The 25,860-nt window shown below is 42.6% G+C and overlaps 1 protein-coding gene across 2 annotated transcripts in view; it reads left to right on the top strand.

Moving 5' to 3' along the window:
- msrab (methionine sulfoxide reductase Ab) overlaps positions 1 to 24,918 on the top strand; it is a 38,761-nt gene extending 13,843 nt beyond the window's left edge. Inside the window, exons 5-7 of one of the 2 annotated variants that reach the window (XM_082516414.1) lie at positions 4,584 to 4,652; positions 11,076 to 11,182; positions 23,995 to 24,918. In XM_082516414.1, coding sequence (XP_082372540.1) covers positions 4,584 to 4,652; positions 11,076 to 11,182; positions 23,995 to 24,168 — 350 coding nt within the window. In that variant the 3' untranslated portion in view covers positions 24,169 to 24,918. The remainder of the gene's footprint in view (positions 1 to 4,583; positions 4,653 to 11,075; positions 11,183 to 23,994) is intronic. The other variant, XM_082516415.1, reaches the window with a different exon arrangement.
- Positions 24,919 to 25,860: the final 942 nt, after the last annotated feature.

Genomic DNA, 25,860 nt, shown 5'->3' with positions numbered 1-25,860 from the left:
GCAGTGAGGCCAAAAGACTAGTCATGCATTTCCCTTGACTCGCTGCCTTGTCTCATCTCATGTTTTATTAATAGTGTGCAGCTTATCGTCTATGCACTATGTATTTTTATTTTTATTTTTTTGTCACAGGTAAGATCAGACGACATATTTTGGAATAACCACAAACTCAAATGTACTTTTTTCTCAGTCTCCCTGAGTGTTGCTCCTTTGCGCGTGACTTAAATGTGAATCCCGGCCGTTTCTCTCTTCTCAGATTCCGGGTTCACGTGTAGCAGAAATTCCTCTGATTTGACAAATGTAGCATGGAGTGGTGGAAAAGGGCCCGCTGGCTGTGCCTTCACGCATGCTTAAGCTCCAATTTATTCTGTCCACCTTAGAGCTGGGCTTAAAAGAGAATGGAGAAATTAAGGAAGTTCACTCTTTTCCCTTTTAACTGCACACATTCACTAGAGATCGTATATGAAGACGAGCCCGGGAGCATTACGAATTCTGTTTTCTCCTGGCACGTATCAAAACAGCAGAGGTTTGATAGATATAGATATATATCTATAAAAACATATGCGCGTGTGTGTGTGTCGGGGGGGCAATGCACAGGTGCATATTCAGTTGCATGTAATGCTTCCCTTTTAATGCGTTCATGTGGGTGTGTGCATGCACATATGTGTGTGCGCGCGTGTATGTGTTTTGATATCTGTGCCTCTCTGCTTTGCCTCAGTTCAAAAGGGTTTAGTCCCGACAACGTGATGTCGGGCTGCGTCAGCTCCACCAATCCCAGCCTGGATAGCAACATTAGCAGCCAATCAGAAACTCCCAGCAGCCTTTGCTGTGTGCCCCCTTTCCATATTCAGCAACACTTGTCTCAATCTGCTGGCTTCTTTGGGATGTTGCATAAAGCCACCCCCACACCCCCCCATTCCAACATGCTTCCATATTATAAGTTTCTCATGTCTACGTTCAGTCAACTCTTCAGGAGCACCCCTCCACGCCAGTGAATGACAAACTCTCAACAGTCGGGTGACATTGCATGTCAGAGGGCAGCAGCCATTTTGTTGCATCTTGAAAGCTGAAAACGTGATTTCGTTGAGGATGATCACCGCTGACTTGCGAGCACATCCAGTTTTTCTTTCGCTTTAATGCGGACTCCGGCGCAGTAAAATTTTACCTTATGCACAAGTGCCCACTATGCCTACTTTAAGCTTTAATTAAGCTTTGCTTCATTTGAACATACACTTAAGAGCACACCCATGCATACTGTGCATGCAGAGAGTGTACACAGCAGCATAGGCTGCTTGTCAGTGTATTCACTGGACAAGTCCTTGTTACAGAGGCCTGTAGGCCCGGTTTCACTCTCTGTTTTTGCTATCTCCGCACTCCCTGTGGAAGATAGGAGCACCTAATCTGGTCATTTCTTTATCCTGCCAACCTTTCAGCGCAAACCCCACTGTTTCTCTCTGTTACTTCAATATTTGCCTTACCACCCTTTTTTTTAAATCCTTAACCCTTTTAAACAAGCACCCCCCCCCTTTTTTTTCTCTGATTTCTTATTCTGTTTTCTATCTTCTTTCCTCCAATTCTTTCCTCTGTGTTTGCACATTCTGTCCCAGTTTCCCCCTCTCCTCCTGTCTCATCCTATCACCCCCTCCGCCTTCCCACCCCACCCATTTCACCTGCACCCCCTACCCCTGTCCCTTTTGCAGTGAGTGGAGCGGAGGGGCAAGTGAGAGAGCAAACGGCCCGGAGCCCGTCAGTACATCCGCAGAGCAGCACAGTGAGTCGACCGCTCCCTGAGGCCATCCGCTCATCACACAAACACACTCACATTCACTCACTCCTCTTTTATCTCTTAGTCACTCTCTCCTCCCTGCTCCTCATCCCCCCCCTCCCCCCCGCTCTCCTCATCTCTTCCTCCGTTCCCCTTGTCCCCCACCCTCTCCGCCGCCCTTCATCTTAACAAGCGAGGCTTTTCCCCTCCTCATTGTTTCCTCCCCATCTCTTTTTCCCCTTCTTTGCTTCCTCTTCCCTCATTCCCTCCATCCTCTCTATTTTTTGAGGCCATGCAGTATTTATGTTGTGGGCTGCTGATGCTGCGTCAGTGAACAGACATCACAGGCGTACGCCGATAGACACAAAAACACAAGTGTACAACTAAAATGGCCGACGCATCTGTCCTCATTTGATAGCGTCTGCACCATACATGCATGCTAACCTTTGTAGGTTAGATACTTTAAATAGTTTAGTTAAAAAGAAGAAAAGAAAAAAATGATTGTGAGGGGTTTTTTACATTTGAGCTTGGGGTTTTTTTTTTTGTTCTAAAATCTATATTTTACAATATGAATGTAAGTTGCACAGCATTGTTGCTGCATTACATTCTATATGACAAGCTGTATTTAAATGGCTTATTGCCTATCACACATAAACATGATCTATTTGAGTCACCCTAGCAGCGGTTACTTTCTGACAATTGCAATGAGCATGAATATTCCTTTATGTAATATCTTCACCCCAGCTGGCGGCGACACACGTCAATTCCCTGTTGGGGTACCCCCGTGTCCCCCCCGTGTCACCACATCCCTCAATTTCAGGGGTGCCCGTGCACATCCAAAGCCAAAATCCCACAGGAGATGACCTTGACATATAACCCATGACCTCTGCAACCCCCCACACTTCTAATCCAACCCTGTTTCTCTCCTGTGGTTGGCTGAGGTTGGCGGGCTCATTACCAGGTGTCGGTTATTACACCCTCACACATGCTGACGGCCTTAATTTATGGAGATTGAGGCACGTGTGTTCACAGCGTGGGGGTTGAGTTCTGCATGTCCATTTGAATATGTTAAAGTTTTCTAACATTTTCATACTTCAATATTTCGATGTATTTTTTTCAATTTACAAATTTGCAACCTTTCTTTCTGTGGGTTTTTGTGAACGTATTCATATTTCGTGGTAATAACCCAACACTGATGACAACTGGACTGAAAAAATATATTTAAAACAAACAGAGCTAGACATGAGATTTGGGGTTCCAAAGGTAAGTGTGGTTTCTTCTTTCAAAATTAAAGTCTAAACTAAAGTGTTTTTCAGAATAAAGAGTGATAGTGTCCTAAACATTTTAAGTTTTTTGACTGCCTGTCGTACATTTAATTTGACAGCACACAAAATGAGATCAAATTTATTAAAAGAAAAATAAGATGTGCAGCATTTGAAAAATCAATATTTAAAAAAACATATTCCCTCCAGGGAAGAGAAACTGCATGTACTTAATTCTGGACAGAAACTCAAAGAAGTTAGAGTGTTATTATTGTAACTGTTAATTTGGAGCAGTCAGGGTTTTTTTTTTTTTATATTTCTGTTTACTTCATTTTTACATAATTATATAATATGTAAATTTGATCCCAGTAGGAGGTTTGGGTTTGCTGAAACTGCTGACCTGAACTCTGTCTAAAGTAGAGAGGGATATAACTCGAGGAATCCAACTTATGCTCTCAGTATGGACTGACTGGAGTACAATGGTAGAGCTCGCTTCACTGTTGGAGCAGCTAAAAATAAACAGCTCAGGGTTAGAGTCACAGTGGTCTGACAACATGCCCAGAACTATGAAGTGATCATGTTAGAGAGCACTGCTCCTGTATGGAGAAATTAAAAACAGTAAGATGAGGCAGCTTTTTAAAAGAGGTAACTGCAGCTATCTACCTCATGCATTGTCACATAAACAGATGTAGTCGCGGTAACATCCCTGAGAGTCACAGCTCTGATTTAAAACTACCTCCTTTCAGTGTTGTGTCACTACCTCACAGCAAGCTTTGCAATGGCTTATTTTTTTCCTTTGAATGGTTATGTTATATATGCATACAGTACATCTGTCCGTATGTGTGCGAATACGTTTGCACGTGCAGGAGAGAGTGTGTGTCCGCTGGGGATGCTCTCCTCATCCCATCTCCGTACTCTGCCTCTGTCTCCAGCGCATCAGGAGCGTCTTACATAAGAACAGGGCAAAAATAGCATCTGAGAGTGGAGAGGAGGAGAGAGCTCTGCTGGCACGCACAGTCGTAACAGGACCGCGGGGCACGGCACAACCCTGAGTACTATCACACACACACAAATGCACAGGGAAGACTGCAGTTATCAGTCATTATACATCTTTTTGTGTTTCCGTGCGTGCGTGCGTGTACTTTTCTGACAGAATAGTAGAAATGAGGACTCCGCGAACACCGAATAATTCCCGATGATCTTTCAGCATGGGCACAGGGCTGTGTTAAACCTCCTCCGTAACCAGAGTTGTGTATGCATCGCACTAAACGGAGGTAGAGAGTAAGGAATCAAGAGTTGAAAAATAAAAAAGAAACTACATTAGTTCATTAGTTTTCACTGTGCTGCAGTGTAATTGGTATGTGCTGCCAAGTGCAGTAGTTCTGAATTCACTTCACATGTTTTTCCCGCCGTGTTCAGAAGCATGCAGAAAGTCACCAATTATGCAGAAGCGTTTCTTAATTGCAGACACCTACAGAAGCTTGACTGCTGAAATGTTTGTTGTTCTTTCTTCTAATGATTTTTTTGTGCCTCATTTTCTTGTTTTACATCTATTTAAGTGTCAACTGCGCGTTTGAAATACAGGGATGGTAGAGCAGCTGATGAAGACCGAAGGGGAGATGGGAACGGTACGTGAAGCGGTGGAGTGCTACCAGATGAAGGATCACGGATAAAAAAAATAAGCCCCCACTTCCGTAGGATGGCGGGAAAGTGGAGCATGTTTAAAGTGTGCCACTCGCTCTTCCCTGGCTTGTAATTTCTACCTTCATCACTTGTTCGTCTCCTCCCTCCCTACCAGTTTGTCACAACACCAGCCTTCATTTTAATCTGATTACTTTCTTACTATTTCATCTCTTTTCTTGGCCTGCAAATAATTTTTTTTTTAATTCACAAGTCTGGCTACTCGCTGGTGCCAGAACACGCCCCTCTCTGCATCCTTTCAGCACAAAAAACATATACGTGCATATGGCAAAGAAAGCAAGGAAAGAAATCTGGAAACAAATTAGTAAGTGGGCAATGAGGCAAGAGCTAGAGAAAGAAAGTGAAAAAGCCCAGAGTGCTGAAGGAAGGAGGGAAAGTGAAGTTGGGAGTGGGAGAAATGGCGTGCTTTTATCCCCAACAGCCAGAAGGGACAAGCTGAGTGGAGCCTTTTTGTGTGTGTGTGTGTGTGCAAGGACAAACATTGGAAGAAATTGTATAGAGTTGCAAGAAATCTCAGCAGGTTTAAACGCAACAAGACCCAGAAGAGTTTGCTTCTGCATACGCTGGTTTGTGTGCAAGCGTCTCTTGAAGAGAGTAGCTACTCCCTGTGAGACTTCCGCCCTCCCTCTTTTTCTCACTGTGGCTTCCATTTGTGTTAAAAGATACACTTTAAAGGTTCTCATTTGGTCTGGGAGGGGGGTTGGAGGTATACATCAGTAACCCAGAGAGGCAGTGTTCATATCTATCCATTCACTTCCGTTTATCCTTTCCAGGGTCGAGGGAGGTGCTGGATTCTATCCCAGCTCTCATAGGGCAAGAGGCAGGGTACACCCTAACACATAGAGACACAGACAACCATTCGCACTCACATTGACACCTATGGGCAATTTAGATTAACTGCAGGTTTTTGGAGTGTGGGAGGAGTACCTGGGGAGAACCCACACAAACACAGGGAGAACATGCAAAGTCCACACAGAAAGACCCCTGCCTCAGGACAATTGAACTCAGGACCTTCTTGCTGTGCGGCAACAGTGCTAACCACCGTGCCAACGTGCTGCCCTATAGATATATATCTATATATACATATATATGTGGATGAGTGTGTTTGTGTGTGTGTACATGTGTCACCTGTAGCCCCTCCTCTTCTGTCCACCCCCATTACCCTCTGCTTTCAGAGGCAAGGCTCTCATGCATAATGCAGAGTGAACAGGGAGGCTCTCATTAATAATTACTGCTGCCTTTGATGGATGGAGAAAATAACGAAGGGGGCTGTTAAAAATGGAGAGACTGAGAGAGACGATGGAGGCAGGAGGGGAGAATCAAGAGTTTTTGGGGTGTTTCCCCCCCTCCTGTTTTTTTTTTTTTTGCCATCATAGTTGAGGGCTGAATGCTTATGGGGATGGATTTGGAGTTAGTATAATCAAAGGCTAGGCTCATATTTTGGATGGTGTTAATATTTTGATTAGGGAGTGACTCCTTCTGATGGTGGATGGATCTCAGAACTTAATTGTGTTGGAAGCTGCAATTACCACTCCAGGGTGTTTGTCTCTTGGCTTTTCTCTGATATTCCATATCGTCTACCACTTCTTTGTGATGAGAAGCCTTTTTCATCTTTACTTTTTTATGTGAGATATTAAGCTTCCACTGTTTCTGTAAGGTGGAAAATTAATTATGTTCAGCTGTATAAGAAAAAAAAAAGCTTTAATCAAATTAAAGCGGAGTAAATTTCGAGATATTTGATGGTGTTCCCTGGCATAATTAATATATGTGTTGCTGCATACGACACCATGCACGTGCATATGCAAGCGGTGCTCTGTGTGTGGTCAGCATGCTCAGGACCACAGGTCAGCAGGATAGGTCAGAGGGAAGCGCCAAGCTGCAAAACCCCTTCGAGTTAACCAATCAGAGGAAAGACTCTGAGTGAGAAGCCAATGGAAGATTGAGTTGGTAGCCTTTGATAGAGGGGCAACCATTTACACTGAACAGCAGTGCTGGAGGGTGGGGGGTGCACAATGCAGGTTTACGGAAGATGGAGTTTGAGGGTATAGATGCAGTAAATGCTAAATTAAAGATATAAAAAGGTAAAATTAGAAAATATTACAAAATTGCAGAATATTTGTATTTGAGTTCCAAGCTGGTGGATCATAGAGAACATACACACTGATTCCAAGCAACAGGGTGACATTTTGAAACTTAATTACTATTAGTTGGTTTTTACTGAAGGTCAGAGCAGTTATGTGTTCATTTTATTTCACTCACTATCCAAGTTACTCCAAGTATGCACTGTCGTAAAATTTACCTGTATATCACTTTTACTTAGGATTGCCGATTTCAAATGTATTTATTTTAGTGCTGTCAATAGATTAAAAAAAATTAACTAACTAATCTCACAATTTTCTGTTATTAATTGCGATTAATCTCAATTACTTTATTAATAGCCTGGCTCCAATTACATTTTTTTATTCTTTATATTTTAAGTAATTATCGTTGTTCACCGAAGTCCAGTGGTCTCCGGTGAGAGCGACATTCCTTACTTGCACAAGCTTGCTGGACTGCTGAGCCCTCTGGTCCCCATACAAAGTGTGCAGTCTCGACACAATGGTTCCTCTCGAGGGCAGATTGTAACACTCATCTCCTGATGCAGCACGAATGACTTCTCTCAGTCCATCATCTTCTACTATGCTAACTGGTCGGCAGTTTTTAGCTATCCAAACAACCAAGGAATTGGTTACCTTTTCTCTCACATTTTTTGTTATTCGTCCACAAGCACCATACTCCTGAAGCGTAGACTGGCGAGGTCCCGTAGAGGTGGATTCAGTTGGGTGTTTTGCTCTCAGGTGATACGCCAGTGATGAACTGCTTCTGTGGTACTTGAATTCAGCGTTGCAAATTGTGCATCTTACTCTCGTTTTGTCCAACAAGCCATCAGGCAACTTCTTAAAGAGAAACTTTCCACCCAAAAGTCCGCCCTCGTCCATGCTTGCGTGTGTTAGCTAGTGTTAGCTAGATAGTAGCATGGTGTCACTTCTTCTTCTTCTTCTAATCATTTCTGTCAGGCCAAACGCCAGCATAGCACACTGTTGCCCCCTCCTCCAGAGGTGCTCATGAATTTAAAGGTCTTAGATTACAGGAAATTAATAAAAAAACAAAATCAGCGTTAAATTTTTTTAATGCATTAAACATTTCGCGTTGATCTTAACAATTAACGCGATAATTTTGACAGCACTAATTTATTTGTATTGCATTTATGATATGTATGCCTTCTTTGTTTTTAGATCATGTTTTAAGTGTACGAGCATTTGATATTGTTCCAGAAATATTCAGTGAAGCAAATTCCTCAAGGCAGCAACATTAGTAACAGTGAGTTTATTCAACGTGTGTCGGAGAGCAGTCAATGCCTGCTTGTCTGCTCTGATTTGAATGAAGACCAGATGAATACTTATAGCCATTATGCCTGAACAGACTGTGTCACAGATAGGTTGTGACACTCTATGATGTAAGGTAGCATTTAGTCTAAAGAGAACACGATATGCAGATCACTGTGTCAGGGAGATATCTTGTCCGTACAGTGAGTGGAAATTGTTATTCTGCCACAGTATAGATTGAACACCCACATCTGAGATGTAACAACAGACATCGCTTACAGTGTGTTGTTTTACCTTACACGTACAACAAACCTTACATTTAGTGACGTAAATATTTGAAGTATGACACGTTTTTTTGTCGTTTTGCCATTTTCATACATAGTTCCACATAATAGGCTGAAAAAGAAATTGGACAGTTGACTTACAAGAAGCTCTGTGACCAGGTGAGACCTGTACCTTTGTTTTTCCATGATAAATTAAGCGGATAATAGATCTGGAGTTGCTTTAAAATGTGGAATTTACATTTTCTATCTGTTTACTGGAGCTGTCAGCTCCAGGTCCAAAGAGCTATTGATGCAAGTGAAGAAGGCCATCATTAGGCTGAAAAGTTAAACCTATCGGGGAGATAGGAAATCTTTAGGAGAGGGGAAATTGAAAGTCTGATGCACTTTTAAAAAGAAGCGCTGCACTGACCAGCTCAGCAAACCAATCCCCCCCCCCAAAAAAAAAAAAAACACCTAAAGACAACTGAAGCCACCATTATTCAAACTCACAAGGCTGTAACCATTATTTTTACGTTAACAATTGGTTTGAGGAACACTTGTAATGAGAGCAGTTTCATTCTTAGTGACGAACTAGCCCTTATCATCTCTTTACCATCTTTCAGCTCATTGTTTTGGTTTGAACAAACAGCACAAATGTACAATATGGGAATTTTGTTATTGTTGATGTCTGTAACGTAACTTCAAAAGCAAGACCATTCTCACCTTTGTTGGTTGCTTTTACAACTTGTGATTTTAGGGGTAAATCAGATTTTGAAGGTGGTTTACTTTTTGCGAGAGTATATCACCATGGTAACTTGTGCTGCAGACCTAACCTCCTCTGGAACAGGTAATGTTCAACATTAGAGATCTGCAGCTATGAAATCACCACATAAAGATCAAGCAGATCTATGGAAAATAGCTTTACCATTGCATTCATGGATCCAGAGATAGAAGGAGGAGCTGAATTTTTTAAGAGCGTCCAAAGTCTTTGCTTTTCCCTCCTGAGCCTTAGTGATAAATATAGATTCTTAATGCACTTTTATTCCTTTATGCTTTTTCCCTGTTGGCTGTAAACTATTTTACAACAGTTGTTTTGTTCTATAAGCATTAATATACAAATTTAAAACAGGACAGCTATTTGTACTTGTGGATCTTACACTAAATTTTTGAATGTGAAAAAAAAATCCTAAAACTTACTTACTTACATTAAAAATGTTAAAGGAATTTAACAGAATATTGAAATCAAGTTTTCTCCCACGTCTTCCATTATAAAACTGTGATATCAATAATTCTCATACCTCACACAGTCTGTATTTTTTCCGGCTTTTCTTCCCAGCTTCAAATAGGCTAGACTTTATTAATGTGGGAGGTGTTTTCCAGTCTTACTGACAAAAGTGCTTAAAGTGCTCACACATTCATACAGGGCTTTTAATACTAAACTACTGTTCAGCACTTTTCCTCTCACACACACACTCTCATACTAGCACACATTGTCTGTGGCAGTCGGTTTTATATGTGTTTATTCTCTAAATATTTTTCTAATATCATTGTATTATCTTTCTTTGTAAGATCAGTTGCTCTTCTGTCAGTAGACCTGCCCACATTTGCAATGCCTTTCATGTGAACACACTCGTAGCTAGATTTGGAAGTCCTGGGTTGACTTACTGAGTCGGATTGCCTTGCTTTGGTACAGGGCCCAGCACAGTTTCAAAATACAACACAAATGAGCAAAACTGTTGTTTCAAAATGTTGTGTGACTTTTTTCAAGAGTTGCTTCTTGCCAGATGTCTGAAGAGGCAGATGTTTGCCAAAATGTTCACGCCAGTTTGATCCCATGCTGCTGCTTTCTGGCCATGTAGGATATGGTGCCCCAGAAAAATCTGTGTTAAAACAAGAAAAAGAGAAAGGGAAGGAGACACAAAAGCATATTACCTCTACATGACAAAGACACAGCAAAATGTTCTGAATATGGTGACAGAAACATGACAAGCTTTAAAATGTAAGAATGAACCATTTGTTTTGCTTGCCAATCGCTGACCAGTAGCCAAAAGTGCAGTAAAATGAGAGTGGCTGGAAGGAGGAGTAAACGTGTTGTCCACATGAACTAATCCACCATCAAAATCAGGCTGAAAGGCATATCTGACAGGCCTCTAAACAAGAACACATGTATCAGTGATTCAAGCCCATAACAAAACGCCAATGACTGAAAAAGACAAGGATTTAGAAAGATAGAAGAAGACAAGAATGACACACTTCAGTAAAGAAAGGAAACAAATGCAGAGTGGGAGATGTGTCCACGGATGTCTGAGCTGCTCAGGAGTTTAGCATTTGAAAAGCATAGAAAGGATGGCAGCTGTTTGGCCCCCTAATCAAGTTACAGTATACCTGGATATCCTCCCAAACACTCTGACGTAAAGCTGATGAAAATGTTTGACACTGTCACATAGATGACAAAGAAGAGGAAAATGTGTCCACCTTCATTTGCCCATACACCTACACGACTCAGGCCTTCCTAATGAAAGCCTGAATCTGCTGTGAACTTTGAATTCATTCGGCCTCATGAATTCAAGACGCAGGATGATGACATAATTACGAAAGCCTTTTGCATGCAAATCACATTGTGTTTTTTTGTGGGGTGTCTTATTTTTCCTTTGTGTGTGTGTGTGTGTGTGTGTGTGTGTGTGTGTGTGTGTGTGTGTGTGTGTATGTATGTTTTATGCAGGTATGAAGCAGCACAATGACCAAGGTACTCAGTATCGTTCAGCCATTTACACATCCAACCCCACTCAGCAGGAGATTGCGCTGAAGAGTAAAGTGGCCTTCCAGCAGGTATGATACCCCCTCACACACATCAGGAGGTTTTATTATTATATTTACTCAAGTATGGGATTGCATATAACCAAACTATAAGCCAAGTAAAGCAGTAGCCACGGAGCGACTCTTGAAAAATGTGAAGAAAGTCTCACACACCTTTCCAGTTAAAAGACTAACGTAATGCATGTATATAAATATGACTGAGTCATCATATATAGGTTTTATCAGTATATAGGAACCTTTTTGAGTGTTGCAGCAGTCTAAGTGGTAGTTTGGAGCTTTCTTTATTATTTGAATGGCAATTAAAAATTAGTGTCTGGAGTAGCAACCTCTTATGCAGTTTAGTCAAGCAAAACCATCTTTTTAGGTGATATGCATCTAAACCGTCTTTCTTAAACCGAAAGAGAGGAAGGGGGTCAAAAGGCCATCTTAACTGATTTCTAAAGCTCTCCCTTTCAGTGGCGCACGCGTGCTTCTTTTGTTCGTTCTATTGTTCTGCCCATCAGCCTGCCGATCCGTCCGTTGTTCCCGGCATCACCCTCTTCGCTCCTCCAAATGGTATTCATGGATGAGCTGGCAGGGGGCAGAGGGGAGCAAATTATGATCGTTAGGGTTACTTGGGGCTCCCGGGGTCAGCAGCCAGGCGCTGCGGGCCTGTTTTGTTGCCGTGGCAACAACCTCCCAACCTTGGCCTTGGGCTTGGGTCAGAGGTTAGAGAGGAGTGGCAGCTGGGACCATAAAGGTGGGGGAGGAAGAACATGAAAAGTACGAGAGAGCCAGTTAGATCAGAGAGTCATCGCTGACAGGTTATCAACTGAAGATGACCCTGCCCTTTGGCTGTCAACTGACCACGACCTCATCACACCCACACGCACACAAGCACACATACCACCAAGATACACCCTTGAAGTATTTTTTAAAAAGCTAAAGAGCATGGGGCAAATGGATGAAGCCTGTAACAGTCAACAAAGAAACAGGGAGAGAAATGCACAGATGGCACACATGCATTACCATCTGCATAGTAAGAGACAGGAGGAAATTACATGTGTATATTTTGAGTTTAAAAGTCATCTTTGAACTTAGAAACGGCATTCGACCAAACAATCTTACCTGTGATCTGTTTGGCAGCTCTTTGGAGTTCACCCGGTTCACTGTAGGGCCTCAAATGCAAGTGAAAGTGAAAACTTTTAGGAGACCCAGAATAATCAGTAGTTGCGAAGTGCTTACATTGAATTTTCTTGTTACCTGGGACCAATAGCAAGTAGTTTCAATGACCCATTTTCACCTGGAATTTGAGCGTGCGGCACCCTCAACCTCTGGATGCTTGCAGTTGCAAGGACTGCACAGTTCACCTGGTGGGAGACAGCCTGTCTCATTTCAACCTTAACTGGCAAGAGTCAGTCTCGAACAGATTGGAGAAAGGCCTGCAACTAATTGCTATTCAATTTATAAAGGCAGACAGATTGGCATGTGCTCCTTCAAATAATGAAACACACAAACCTGAGTGACTAAGGTTTGTGGCAGGCAATTAACTGTAAATTATGCTTTTTACACCAAAAGCATGTCTTATTTTGTGGCTGATATGTGTGTGTGATAATTGCCTCTAGGAGTGTTTATTTATTTGGAAAGACGGGGGAGATGTTATCAGAATGAGTGTGTAATTGGCATGACTGGATGGCTCAAAGCTGTGAGCACAGTGCTAAAACTTTGGCTCTGTCCTGTCGCTCTTTATTCAGTCCCCGCTCTGAGTGTTTAGAGACGAGCCACATATTCCTGCTCCACAGTAATACTGGGATTTTATTGAAGCAGAGCAGAACTGAACTGAACTTAATGGAGCGATGGAGGGAGGGGAGGAGGAGTATCCTTGTATGCAAGGCACATACAAGGATACATCTTGCTTTCCTTTTTACAGTGAGCAGAGCCGGTTCCAGTGTTTCAGACATTTCTACACAGACGTCAGGACATAATTCAATCATCTCTCCATGGCTTTTTTCCAGGGTTCTGTTGCCTTTATCCCATTTATCAATGCTCCCCGTCTAGCCCAAACTCAAATATATGTCAAAGGTAGCATCATGATGGTGTAAAATCTTTATAAGATCAAACAAAAACATCAAGAATGAGATTTCCATACCAGATCGGTTGGGGCCCGAGTTAAAAATGACCTCCTCCGGTGCTGTTTGCCAACAAGGTGCTGGTGGAAACTGATCTATTGTTGGCTAAAGACAAAGAAAGCAGAGATATGGAAGTTGTGTTTGGACTCAGTGAGAGAGAAGGATGATCTGTACATGAGAGTAAGAAGCAGGTGAAAGAGAGGTGGAGGCATGCTCTGGAGACAAGAGGAGTGAAAGTCTGTAGAAACAAGGCACAATACATGCGTGTGAATGAGAGGGAGATAGGTATGACAGTGAAGCTGCAGGTAGTGAAGGTATATTAGTTTCAATACCTGGGATCAACCATCCAGAGCAACGGAAAGGGCACAAGAGAGGTGAAGAAGAGAATGTAGGCAGCGTGAAGTGGGAGGAGATGAGTGTCAGGGTAACTTGTCACAGAAGGACAGCAGCATGAGTGAAAGGAAAGGATGTATTGTTTGGAGATGGTGGAACTGAGAAAAAGACCAGAGGAGGAGCTGAAGACAGCAGAGATTTTTTTGGGACTGACCAGACAAGATTAAAAATTAGTCCATCAGAGCTTAGCTGAGGTTGACCAGTTTGGAGAGAAAGTTAGAGAAGCAAGGCTGAGATTGTTTGGACATGTGCAGAGGAGGGATAGTGGATATATTGGGCATGTTAAATACGGAAGCTGCCAGAGAGGAGGAAAGGGATAGTGTGAGACGGAGGCAACCGCTAAAGGGAGAACCTGAAAGAAGAAAACCCAGACCAATGCACGCATTTGGTACAGTAACAATATCCTCATTAACACGTGGATCTTATATAGCGCTTGTCTACTGTAAGTACTCACAGTGCTTTACACAACATGGCTCAATCACCCATTCACGCTCCTTCATACAGGGACTCTTTTCTATACTAAACATCTGATATGGACGGCAACAAACATCCACAGATTTGTGATTTATCACAGTTAATCTCTGTTTTATTGCAAACACATTGCATGTAAGTGCCAACTTGACCCAATTCAAAGGAAAAATCAACAGCACGCCGACTGCCTCTTATTGCCGTTTTGTCCCTGTTTTATCGCCTTCTTGACACACCAAAGTTGCTTTGAAGATGGCAACTGACTGAGTAGTCTCAGATCTGGTCCCCGTCTTTGATGTGATCATTTCAAACATTGATGGTACACAGTCATAATAACTTCGGTCACATACGACTAAGACTTTAGATGAACGAAATCAGGCAGATATAAAAGGTTGCTTTGGCGTTTTTTTCTCCTTAAGTTCATTGTTAAATATCTCTTTTTTATTAGCGAGGATAGCAGCCATGCTAAATCTTTGCGTTATTGTCCAGCTGTTGTGTTTCCTTATCATTACTCAACACAAAACATTAGTTTTAAATGGTAACTTGCTACTTAAGAGGACATGTTATGTCTGTATATTTGAAACTTTTCACATGTCATTACATTATTCATTCATTCATTTGTTACCAACTATGAGCAGGGAAATTATATCATCTATTTATTGCCCCTCCACTTTGAAAAGGCATAACATTATGATCACGTGCCTAATATTGTGCTGTTGCCTAAACAGCCCTGACCTGTCGAAGCGTGGACTACATGAAGGTAGAAGGTGTGCTATTTTATCTTGCAGATCCTTTTAAGTCCTGTAAGATGCGAGATGTTGGGTTTGTTTGTCCAGCACATCCCACAAATGCTTGATCAGTTGAGATCTGGGGAATTTGGAAGTCAAGTCAACACCTCAAACTTGTTGTTGTTCTCCTCAAACCATTCCTGAACCTATTTTTCTTTGTGGCAGGGTGCATTATCCTCTCCATTAAGGGTGTACATGGTGTACAACAATGCTTAGATAGGTGGTACGTGTCAAAGTTTCCTAGAAGAACATTGCCCAAAGCATCACACTGCCTTCACCGGCTTGCCTTCTTCCCCTAGTGCATCCTGGTGTTTCCCAGATGAGTGACGCGCACTTACCCCATCATCTATGTGATACCCCAGACCAGGCTACCTTCTTCCATAGCTTCTATTGATCCATTGGTCTAGCCATCACAGTTTGGCCCCATTTGGCTCTGGTCCAACTCAAATCCTTATTTTTCCTGCTTCTAAAACAACGTTGAGGACAAAATGTTCACTTGCTCCCTAATGTATCCCACACAGTAACAGGCCCCATGACCACCTGTCAGTGGTCAAAATGTTATGCCTGATCGATGTATGATCCCCAGCAGGTCAGCAGATTAGGGTCATCTTTTCCAGGCAGCTCTAGACTAGAGAGGTTTTGTACATTGTACTCATTCAAAGAATATCAATATCACCCTTAAATATGTCATTGCATGATATGATATGTTATTGTAATATTATTAAATGATTTTCTATTATGAATTTGAGATTTTTTAAGACAAGATGAGATGTTTTTCTTTTTTTTAATAATTAAAATAGCCAGAAAAATTAAATGTAATTATTTACAAGTAGATGAATGTTAAACAAACAAACTGAGTTTGTATCACAGCACAGAAAAGGCTGTTATAGTGAGCATTATATCATCACCTGCCTGAGAAGGGCTGAGAATAAATAACCAGTCCATAGAAGACCCTTCAAAACACACACACTCACATTTGCAAACTTCTAGAATAGAAACAGTATTCACTCAATCTCCCCGACTCTCTGGAACACTGCTGACTCCACCAATCTGTCAGCCACTTCAGTGGCACCCCAGTTCCATCTGAGGGCCACTGGGACCACTGGGATACGTGTCTTCCCAAAGCAGCTGACACACTCTGAACCAAAATGGCAGCTTCCTGCCCTGAAATGGTTGCCTCGCCACATTGATGCTGAGTCTCAAGAACGTCTGGCTTGAAAACAGCATCTCTACGGAGGAAGAGCTTGCTGTGTGTGTGTATGCGCTTGTGAGGTTGTATGTGAGTGTGTATTTTATCCTGAAAGCCCAATGCTGTCTGGGAGAGCATCAGGAGAAGTGAATGCATGTTCAAGAAGAGTGACAAGAGAGAGTGGGTGGAGGCGATCTAAGACAACCAGAGATAAGGCATCACAAAATCCCTATTCCACCCCACTGCCAGCACATGACTCACCCACACTCGCGTGTACATACAGACGCACACAGACATACATTTGGCACATACAGGCACAGCCCAATGAATAATTAACCCATACGAAGAGTCTCTTCTGCAGGGCTTTCAGTTTCTTAACTTCAGCATTGAGAGAGGGGGGGGGTGCATGGAGGCTTGGGAGAGTGAGGCAGAAAAGCTTGTTTAAGCGCGAGAGCAGAGAGGGAGGGGGGAGGGGGTGGGTGAGGGAGAGGAGGGGAGGGGAGGAGAAGGGGGTTCTCTATAATGAAATTTGAAATTTGCAGAACATCAAAGGCTTCTGTAGCCAAGCTGCTGTGGCAGCAGAGCAGAGAGGAGGAGTGCATCACTTTCTCTCCCTCTGTCTTCCCCCATCCCTCTTTCCCCCCCATCTCTTTTTCTTTCTATCCCTCCCTCTCTGCTAAAATGTGTCTCCCTTGAGCTAGGGTGAGGGGCGTGGGGGTGAGTGGAGGGTGAGAGAGAGAAGGGATGGGAAGAGTTGATTAGGAGAGTCGGGGGGTGGGGGTGGCTTAGAGATGGGTTAGGGGAGAGAAAAATGGATGAACGGGGGGTTCTATATATATATACACGTGTGTGTGTGTGTGTGTGTGCATGTATGAACAATAGGTTTTATCAAGCCAGCTTGAATACTGTGTGCGTGTGTATGCGCACATGCATGTGTGCAGGGCCTTGGAGGGGTGAGTGTGCCCTCTGATAAAGCATCCTAACTTAATGAGCTTGAAATGGGTGGGGGGTGGAGGGTGTAGGGGTGGTGCGCAGGGGTTCGGATGATGGCTGGGAAAAAAAAAGGAGGAGATCATTTGAGGCTGGAAGTCTTGAGGAGAAGCCCGGGGGCTGTTAAAACAGGGCACAACATCAGCAGGTTTCAGAATCACGCTTCTCGTCGCACAAGCTCACGTTCCACATTTTGGAAAGTCGTCAGAAAGTGAGATTTACCCTTCCAGTGATTCCCCGGCTCTAGCGTTCTCAACCCAGTCTGTGCTGCACATTTTTTTTTAAAAATTGTTTAAATTTAGCCGCACGCCGAACTGATCAATATTAAAACAGCATTATCGGCTTAGATGAATTAATAGGTAGAAAAATTTTAGTGGAATATTGTTCGCAGGCAACTTCTTTTTTTTAAGTCGCCGCCTGCGAGTGAGATGTTGCCGATCGCCTTGCAGCTGCGATGTTCGAAGGCGATCGCTTTTCACGGGAACGTCGAGCTGATCTTCTGCATTTGGGGTCTTCTGATAGCGAGCTACTTGTTGTCTGCCCTGGGAAAAAGAAAAAAATGCAGGAGCGTGCACCACCTTGCTCCGAGACTGAAGAGCGTGCATCCTCTCTCTCCCGCTCGAAATGTAGGAGTGTTTTTTTCTGCTCACAAAATGTAGGAGCCCTCGCTTAAGAAGCCCAGCTAAAATGGATGCCTGACCCATGATGACAGAGGGAAAGAGAGATGAGCAGAGCAGGCAAAAAAAAGAAAAAGAAAAATCACAGTTGCACACATACAGATGCAGCGATGTGCATGATGAGTTTTACACTCATTGCATTTCACAAAACCTCACATGAACAATACAATATCCTTTTTTTCTGTTATTGTGTATGACCACACTCTGGTCACTGATCTTCACTCCATTTCTTCAAAAGTCGCTCTTTTGCTCCATTTTTTTCTCTTTTTGTATTTCCCTAAGAGTCCTTCCATCACTCCCACTCTGCCTCTCTCCCCGAGGTCACTGAGGGCAAGCATGGTGCCGTGGACTGGAGCATGAATATCACGTCGGGCTTTTTCGTGTATTTGCAGGCAGAGCCGCAGCCCGGCATTTCGCCACAGAGCAGGTTTGCCGTCCGTAGTACTCAGAGTGTATTTACATTTTTAAGATGTTGAAGAGCTTTTTGTGCTCCAGAGTTCATGTTTGCAGCTGCAGTCAGTGCCGTGCTGGCTTTTAGATCTGAGCGAAAGGAGATGGATAGCGGGTAGGAACGCGCAAATCTTATTTTGTCTTTGCGCAAACATGCGAACAACTGCTTTGCTCGAGTATTAACATTTTATGCTTCTTTATATTTCCACTTCTTTTGCCTTTTAGCTGTTACATTCAGTACATTTACACGATAAAACATTAATTCAGTATTATAGAATATATACTACCCAACGCTTCGTAAAAGAGTCAAAACTCGCCTAATTACGCAACTTTAAAGTCTGATTACACAGTAAGTCATCAACACAGACAGGCAAAGCACGATGAATAATTAACCCATACGAAGAGTGTTTTCTGCAGGGCTGCAATTTTGCTTAAGGTCTCAGTACTTTTTCATCCACAGTTAAACTATCAGATTTACATTGTAAATATACTGAAATTTATGGCAACACTGTACTTAATTATGATAATGGCAATAAAGCTAATTGGAATTAGCGACCAAGACGGAGGTGAGAGCTCAAAAGAAAAATGGAGAGACCCAAATAGCAGCAGTGACACACCGGTGAAAGTATAGCAGACTAAGTCATGATTACATAAATCACCGAATTGAGGTCATATCCCTCTTTCAAATGTCTTCACCATGAGTCACTGAGTGTCACAAACTCTATGTCAGTGCCTGACTCTTCCCCACCACTCTGCAGCCGTAGGCCTTCCGAGGGAAGACGACACAGAGAGACAAGGCAGTGGGGTAAGGAAGAGAGAGAGGGAGAGAGTACATTTTTCCTCCTCCACCTCAACCCTCTCTCGGGGTGTCACGTCCTATTTGTGTCCCGGGGCCGCCTCTCTAGCGATGGCGATGGTGCGAGGGGCTCTCTCGCTTGGATGGCGAACGGGGAGGACTTGGTAGCACGAAGCAAAGTCCTCTGTGCTCACATGGGAGAAAGAGCGAGAGAATCGGCAATGGAGGGAGATGCAGAGAGAGAGAGAGAAACAGACATGCACCCATTCAGCCATGTCTTTGACATGGGAGTCTTTCCGACAGGCGTGAAGAAAGGAAGGGCTGACTGGGCTGAGTGAGCTCAGCCCTGGACACACACACAAACATGTTTTTGTCACTTAAGAGGACATTGCATTGACTTGCATTCATTAGCTTCAAATTTAATCCAGCGTTAACTGCGAGCCATGACTAGCCGCAATGCTAACTATGATCTTTGCTAAATAAAAACATATTAACCCTAAAATACTTCGCTTTTTGGGGATCAGGTCCCCATGATGTGGATTTGTGACAAGATATCTGACTCCACAAATTGACTAACAGCACACACACCTTTTGCATCAGCCGTCTCACACTCATATACATATTTGCACATGCAAACACGCTTCTGCCTGTCTCTCGGTAACCATCATTTGAACGTCATCAACTTTTTCCTATCTAGAATTTTCTCCCCCTCATCTTTACATCCTTTCCTACCCTCCATATTCTTCCTTCCATGCCTTTGCTGCTGCCGCCGCTGCTGCAGTGAGAGAGAGAGAAAGCAAAGCCACATAAGGTTATACACAGTGGCATGACGCCATGCATTTTGATTTATAGATCTAAAATGGCCGCCGTGTTGTGACTGCTGTACAAGGCTGGATGGAGAGCGAGGGAGTGGTGTGGGGGTGTCAGGGTGGAGGTGTATGTATACTCAGAATAGCAGACCTTTGCTTGGACGTGGCGCTCCCTTCACACGGAGCATCCTCTGCCCCGGAGGGTTCTCTGCTACTGTGGTTTGGTGGTGATGGTGGATTAATTAGGCCATGATGTACAAAGCTCTTTGCTTGTGCCGGCTGGCTAACCACAGTGCTGGTGGATACAAGCAGGAAAATTGGTTCTTCTTTAGCAGACTGCTCACAGTTTGCCTTTTTAAAAGGTAAATACGTCTGTGCTCCTGAGGCTCGGGCTCTGTGTTAAGGACTGCATTGTGTTGTAGTTTGGATTGTGGACACTGGGTCCTTCCTGCAGGGAGATTAGAGCCCTCACATTGTAGCGGCAACCACTGAGGAGTTAGAGGTCAGCTGCTGCCTCAGCCTCTCTGTGGGGTGCAGAGCTTTGATTTACTGACTCCACTGCATCACCTCCAGCAAACCCGAGCACACACGGTTAGTACCACACTGCCTCCATGTGGGCAACATCACACACTACCCTGCTGCTTTTCACTGACATTAGTCTCAGTTAGAAATTATATTTTTTCTGATATTGTCTCACTCTCTCATCACACAATTACTGATGACCAAAGGTATGAGGTTAGCTTGTTGAACTCTCACAGCTAAATAGCTCTAGGCAGTGAAAAACAGCATACCGCTGCTTCATTGTGAGTTTTTATTGTTTCTCTTTTCCAACAGACTCATCAGCTCAGTTATAATTAGTAATTTAATCAAAGAAATTGTAACAGTTTTGATGATGGACTGACTGATTTAACAAGCAAAATCTGGTCATGTGGGTTTTTTACTAAGTATAGTCACTGTCTACTTCATTGGCTGGAGCTATTCAAGTGTTTGTTAATACAAATATCTAATCAGCCAATCACATGACAGCAACTGTATGTATTTAGGCATATAGACATGGTCAAGATGATGTGCTGAAGATAAAACTGAATATCAGAATGGGGAAGAAAAGTGGTTTAAGCTGCACAGCCGTCCCTTGGGTTTAGCAGCAGTTCTCTGAATGACAATGCCTTGTTGATGCCAGAGGTCAAAGGAGAATGGCCAGATTTCTTCGAGCTGACAGGAGGGCAACAGTAACACTATAACAACTTGACACAACCAAGGTATGCAGACCACACCCAGCGCCACTTCTGTCAGCTTAGAACAGTAACGTGAGGCTACAGTTCACAAAATCTGACAACATAGAAAATTGGAAAATGCTGCCTGGTCTGATGAGTCTCGATTTCTGCTGAGACATCAAAATTTGCCATAAATTCCTGAAAACACAAATCCTTACCGCTGGTGTTTCGTGGCACACTTTAGGTCCCTTAGGACCATTTGTACATGGTTGCTAACCATGTACATCCGTTTATGACTGCAGTCAATATGGAGCAAAATCCCTGATTATGTTTCCATTGGCGTGAAGAATTAAGGAAAAAGGGATCCAGCCTAGTGCTGGCAATATGTACCCTATCCCTAACCCTAAAGTGACCGGCGAGTGTATAAAAATGTCAACTTACAATTTTTTCTGATTGCTTAAGCACATTTTTTGTAACTATTGGCTAATTTTGCAAAACTCTTCACACAAATAAGAAAACCTGTCACCCAATAATCAAAACATTGTAGTTCTCTTGCAAAAGCAAACACAGCTAGATTAACCCTTCACACCTTCGTAAAAATGGTGTTTCCGTATCAAACAGTACACACAAGCCATCATCTACTAAGCACACAATGCGCCAACTGCACACTGATGGTATGAATACAAAACACATCTGGCTTTTGCTTTCTCTGTGCACAAGGTAGGCTATGTCAGTTTGAGCTCATACTTCTGTCATAGATCCATAAGCATAGAGGGATCCAAACTTCAAGTACTGGTGTTTATTCAAACACATCAAAACAAACACAAGTGTTCATTTCCAAGTATAGGATTATTTGCAATCGCCATAATGACTATATGGGTTACTTGGTCTGCAGTGAACATGCTTCCTCTGCCCCCAGCATCTGGTCATCTAGCAATTCTGTAAAGTAACAATTTCAGTATTTTTACATCAATGGTATTGGTGTGTTTCTCATTGGCATATGGCAGTGCTACAAATCTTTGTGCGAAGTGACTGTACTAACCGATTCTCATTTCAAGATGTCCTTATGGTGCTTGCTACAGTGTAGCGGCTCGAGTTAGGCTGGACCCGTTGGCCAGCTACCCTCAGGGTCATTCCACGGTTGATTACATGGTCCACTATTGTAGCTCTGATGTCATCAGCAATTCTATTTCTTACTCTTCCTACCCTTCCTCTCCCCCCTCCTCATCTTCCTCTCCCCCCTCCTCGTCTTCCTCTTGCTCCTCCTTGTCCTTGTCGTCCTCTTCATCCTACTTCTTCACCTCCACGTCCTCTTCCTCGGCCTCCTCTACTTCTCACTCTTTCTGCTCCCTCCATTGTACTCCGCACACACAGCTTACCTGTATTATAGTGCTTAGGCTGATTGCAAAGTGAACTAATTATCTAAAAAAGTTTTCACATGTGAAAGTGTGCCAGACAGTTGGCAAATTAGTGTTAATGATAGCCATACATGTGTATACTTTTGCTAGGAGTGTGTTGGAAATTTGGTAATTGAGTGTTGTGCAGTGAATTGTGCCTACAGTTTTGCAAAGTGTGTGTTACAAAATTGCAAACTGAGTGCAAAGCAGTTTTTGTGCTTTTAGTTTTGCAAACTCAGTGAGTGGTTTTGCTATAAGTCTGAATAGTTTTAGAGATTGTGCTACAGGAATCACAGTTAGGGTTTAAGCATTCAGAAAAAACTGTAATCTAGCTGTGTTCGCTTTTGCAAGAGAACTACAATGTTTTGATTATTGGGTGACAGGTTTTCTTATTTGTGTGAAGAGTTTTGCAAAATTAGCCAATAGTTACAAAAAATGTGCTTACGTAATCAGAAAAAACTGTAATTAACCCCAACCCTGATTACCAGCGGTGCTGGTTAATAAAAATGAAGCAGAAGAGCTCTCATAAAACCAAAGTGATGAGCCAAAACCTGCTCAGAAGGAGTGTAAAGTTTAGGGATAGATCTTTGAGGTTTGTACAATCACAACCTTATCTTATCGGATATAAACAACATACTTAATGACTTACATGCAGAAGGTAAGAACATGCTCATCCTTCTTGAGCACATTCAGCTCTTGTTTTGTTGTACTTTCTGAGCCCATCTGACGCCCCCACAAAGCAAAGCACCTCAGTGCTGCAAACTGCTCTCTCTGAGGTGTAGCAATCTGTTGTACACACAAGCTACTTGTTGCCCACAGACAGTCCCAGTGCAGCTCAGACTTGTTGTTTGTCAGCTCTCAGGAGCACTGATCTAGAGAGGCCTGAGTGCTTGTATTATTAGATAGAGAAAACCACTCAGCACAGCAGGTAAACCTTTGATATATCTGTCAGAGGTGTTTTTCAAGGCGTTATGAGTGTCTATGTGAACGAGCGTGCTGCTTTAGTGGGTTTGAAGCCTTCTCTCAAGGTGTTTAGAAAAGGCTAAGTGTGAAAATGTCTTAAAGAGGCCTCAAAGAGAGCGGATACTCTTTGATGCTTTGTCCCACAGAGAGAGCCACAAAAGCACGCTGCACTACAAAACAAAAGATGTTCCTTTCTTCTGTCACTCAATCACCCTGCTTTCTAGTTGAGGAGCAGAAACCCTTTACTGTATGAGGGAGATGTATTGGAAGTTCACACGCAATACACTACAGAATTTGAAAAAAAAAACATTTAAGAGGTGTGTTCATTTGAGGAAGCTAAGGGAGTTGGAGAAAGCAATGCTGAATATATTTCATGAGTGTGGTAATGAAAGCAGTGTGGAGGATACAAACCCACAACGTAATGACAATGACTAACCTCAGTCAATGGCATCACTGTGCTGAGCATCAGCTGAATAACAAACAGTGTACACTATGAACAGGTGCTTTTTTTTCTTTTCTTTTTATTTCTCAGTTTGCATTCAGTTTTAACTAAAGTGGTGAATGTTTGTGTTTTGTCTCTAGGAGCTGGAGAAAAAAGGATATGGTCCCATTACAACTGAGATTCTGGTTGGGCAGCAGTTTTACTACGCTGAGGACTATCACCAGCAGTACCTGAAGAAGGTACCTAAAGGCTACTGTGGCCTCAAAGGCACCGGGATTTCCTGTCCCATCGGCGCCAGAAAGGATGAACTGTGAGCCACGTGTGGTGAGAGAGGGAAAATACTCAGCTCGCAGAATATGCTTCAAGGCACTAATTTCATTGTTCGCAGTCCATGCATCTAATTTATTTTCTTTTTCTTATAAATGGACTGTATCTACAATGCATCTGTCCGTATTTGTAAGATAATAACACATTAGTCAACATCATTACTGAGCCTCATATCTGTTATAAGCTTCAGTAATTCCTGGCTGCCTTCCAGCTATGGAGAACACAAACATGTGTAAAACATTTTTGAGAGATTTTCTAAATAAAACAAAACAAAAAAAACCTTGAAAAACTTGGAGAGCAATGACACAAAATAAATGTTTAAAAGCTGCATAAAAATTAATTTGAAACATGATTGAATTTTGTATTGCAGTGCTCTTTTTGACTGCAGTAACTAACAGCTTCCAGAGGGTGGCGAGATTTCACAAAAGAAATCCATACGTTATGTATAAATATACATATAATGTGGGATGAGTGTATAAACATTGTCTTGGTAAACTGGAAGATGAAACGGTTTTCTAACCTGATCCGTGTAATCCGTCTCACCTCCAACACTGCCACAGCACTGTGACAAAGCTCAGTTTCTTATACTTCTTAGCAGGCAAAGACACCAATACTAGCTTGATTTTAATGCTGTTTTTCTTTAGTTTTTAACTTTTCTAAACACTGCAATTTAATTCCTTTTATTACTTGTTGCCTTTCTTATTATTACACTGGAAATAAAAATCTTTCTCCTCCTACCTTATGTTTAGTGTGCAGGTGTTTGTGTATATATATCAGTATGTGTTAATTTATGCATATGTCTGCCCACAAAGCTCTGTATATATACACACACAGATATCTATATTTATAAAATAAAGAAAAACCACTGCGTAAAGTATTTTGTCCCCTTTTCAGCCCCATTTGAGAAGGGACGTACCACTGGGGGGACAAATGGGTGACTCACTGTGATAAACAGATGCACATTCAAAGGCCATTCATTCTGAATCACACAATGACACACTTGAATACCCGTGCATTCAATATGATACACGGTTTGCTTAAACTTTCACTCTACGCTACGTAGCCCATAATTAGGAATGAAAGGCTCATTATTTGACATACTTAAAAGAATTGAATTTCCGATTCTGCCTTGTGTGCAGAATTTCTTGTGTGTTTTTTATAATTAAACACATCAACATGAAAGTCTGTTTAAAAATGAAAATCACACACATGGTTACACTCCAAAATACAGAGATGATATCTAGAAAAAGCTTTCTGGTCGACCGCAGTAGTGTGATTCACCCCGCTCTTGTTCTTCCCCCTCCCTCTCTGCTATCTCTCTCTGTCTGTGTGTATGTGTCACATCCTGACACCTGTGTGTAGGTGTGGACCAGGGCACAGGTGCAGGTGCAACCTCTGTGGGCCTATTTTAGTATTGGGACAGATATTTTTGCATGTGTCTGCATGCAGCAGCTCTGTATGTGTGTGCGTGTGTGTCGAGGCATGTGAAGCTGTGGCTTGCTTGATCGAACCGCGCTGAGTGGTGTGTGGTTGGGCCAGCTTGCTGTTTTCCAGTGCCTGCTTATATTTTTGCATTCTGCTTTGCGTCTCAAGTGTGTGAGAGGAGATAACCTTTTAATGAAGCGAGCTTCATTTCCCCCGTCTTTGACGAAGAGGGTGGCATTAAAGCCTTAATCGCG

The sequence above is a fragment of the Aulonocara stuartgranti genome (assembly GCF_965226115.1).
Source record: "Aulonocara stuartgranti genome assembly, chromosome: 19".
NCBI lineage: Eukaryota > Metazoa > Chordata > Actinopteri > Cichliformes > Cichlidae > Aulonocara > Aulonocara stuartgranti.
Note: the sequence above shows the minus strand (reverse complement) of the source record. Positions and strands in the feature narration are given on the sequence as shown.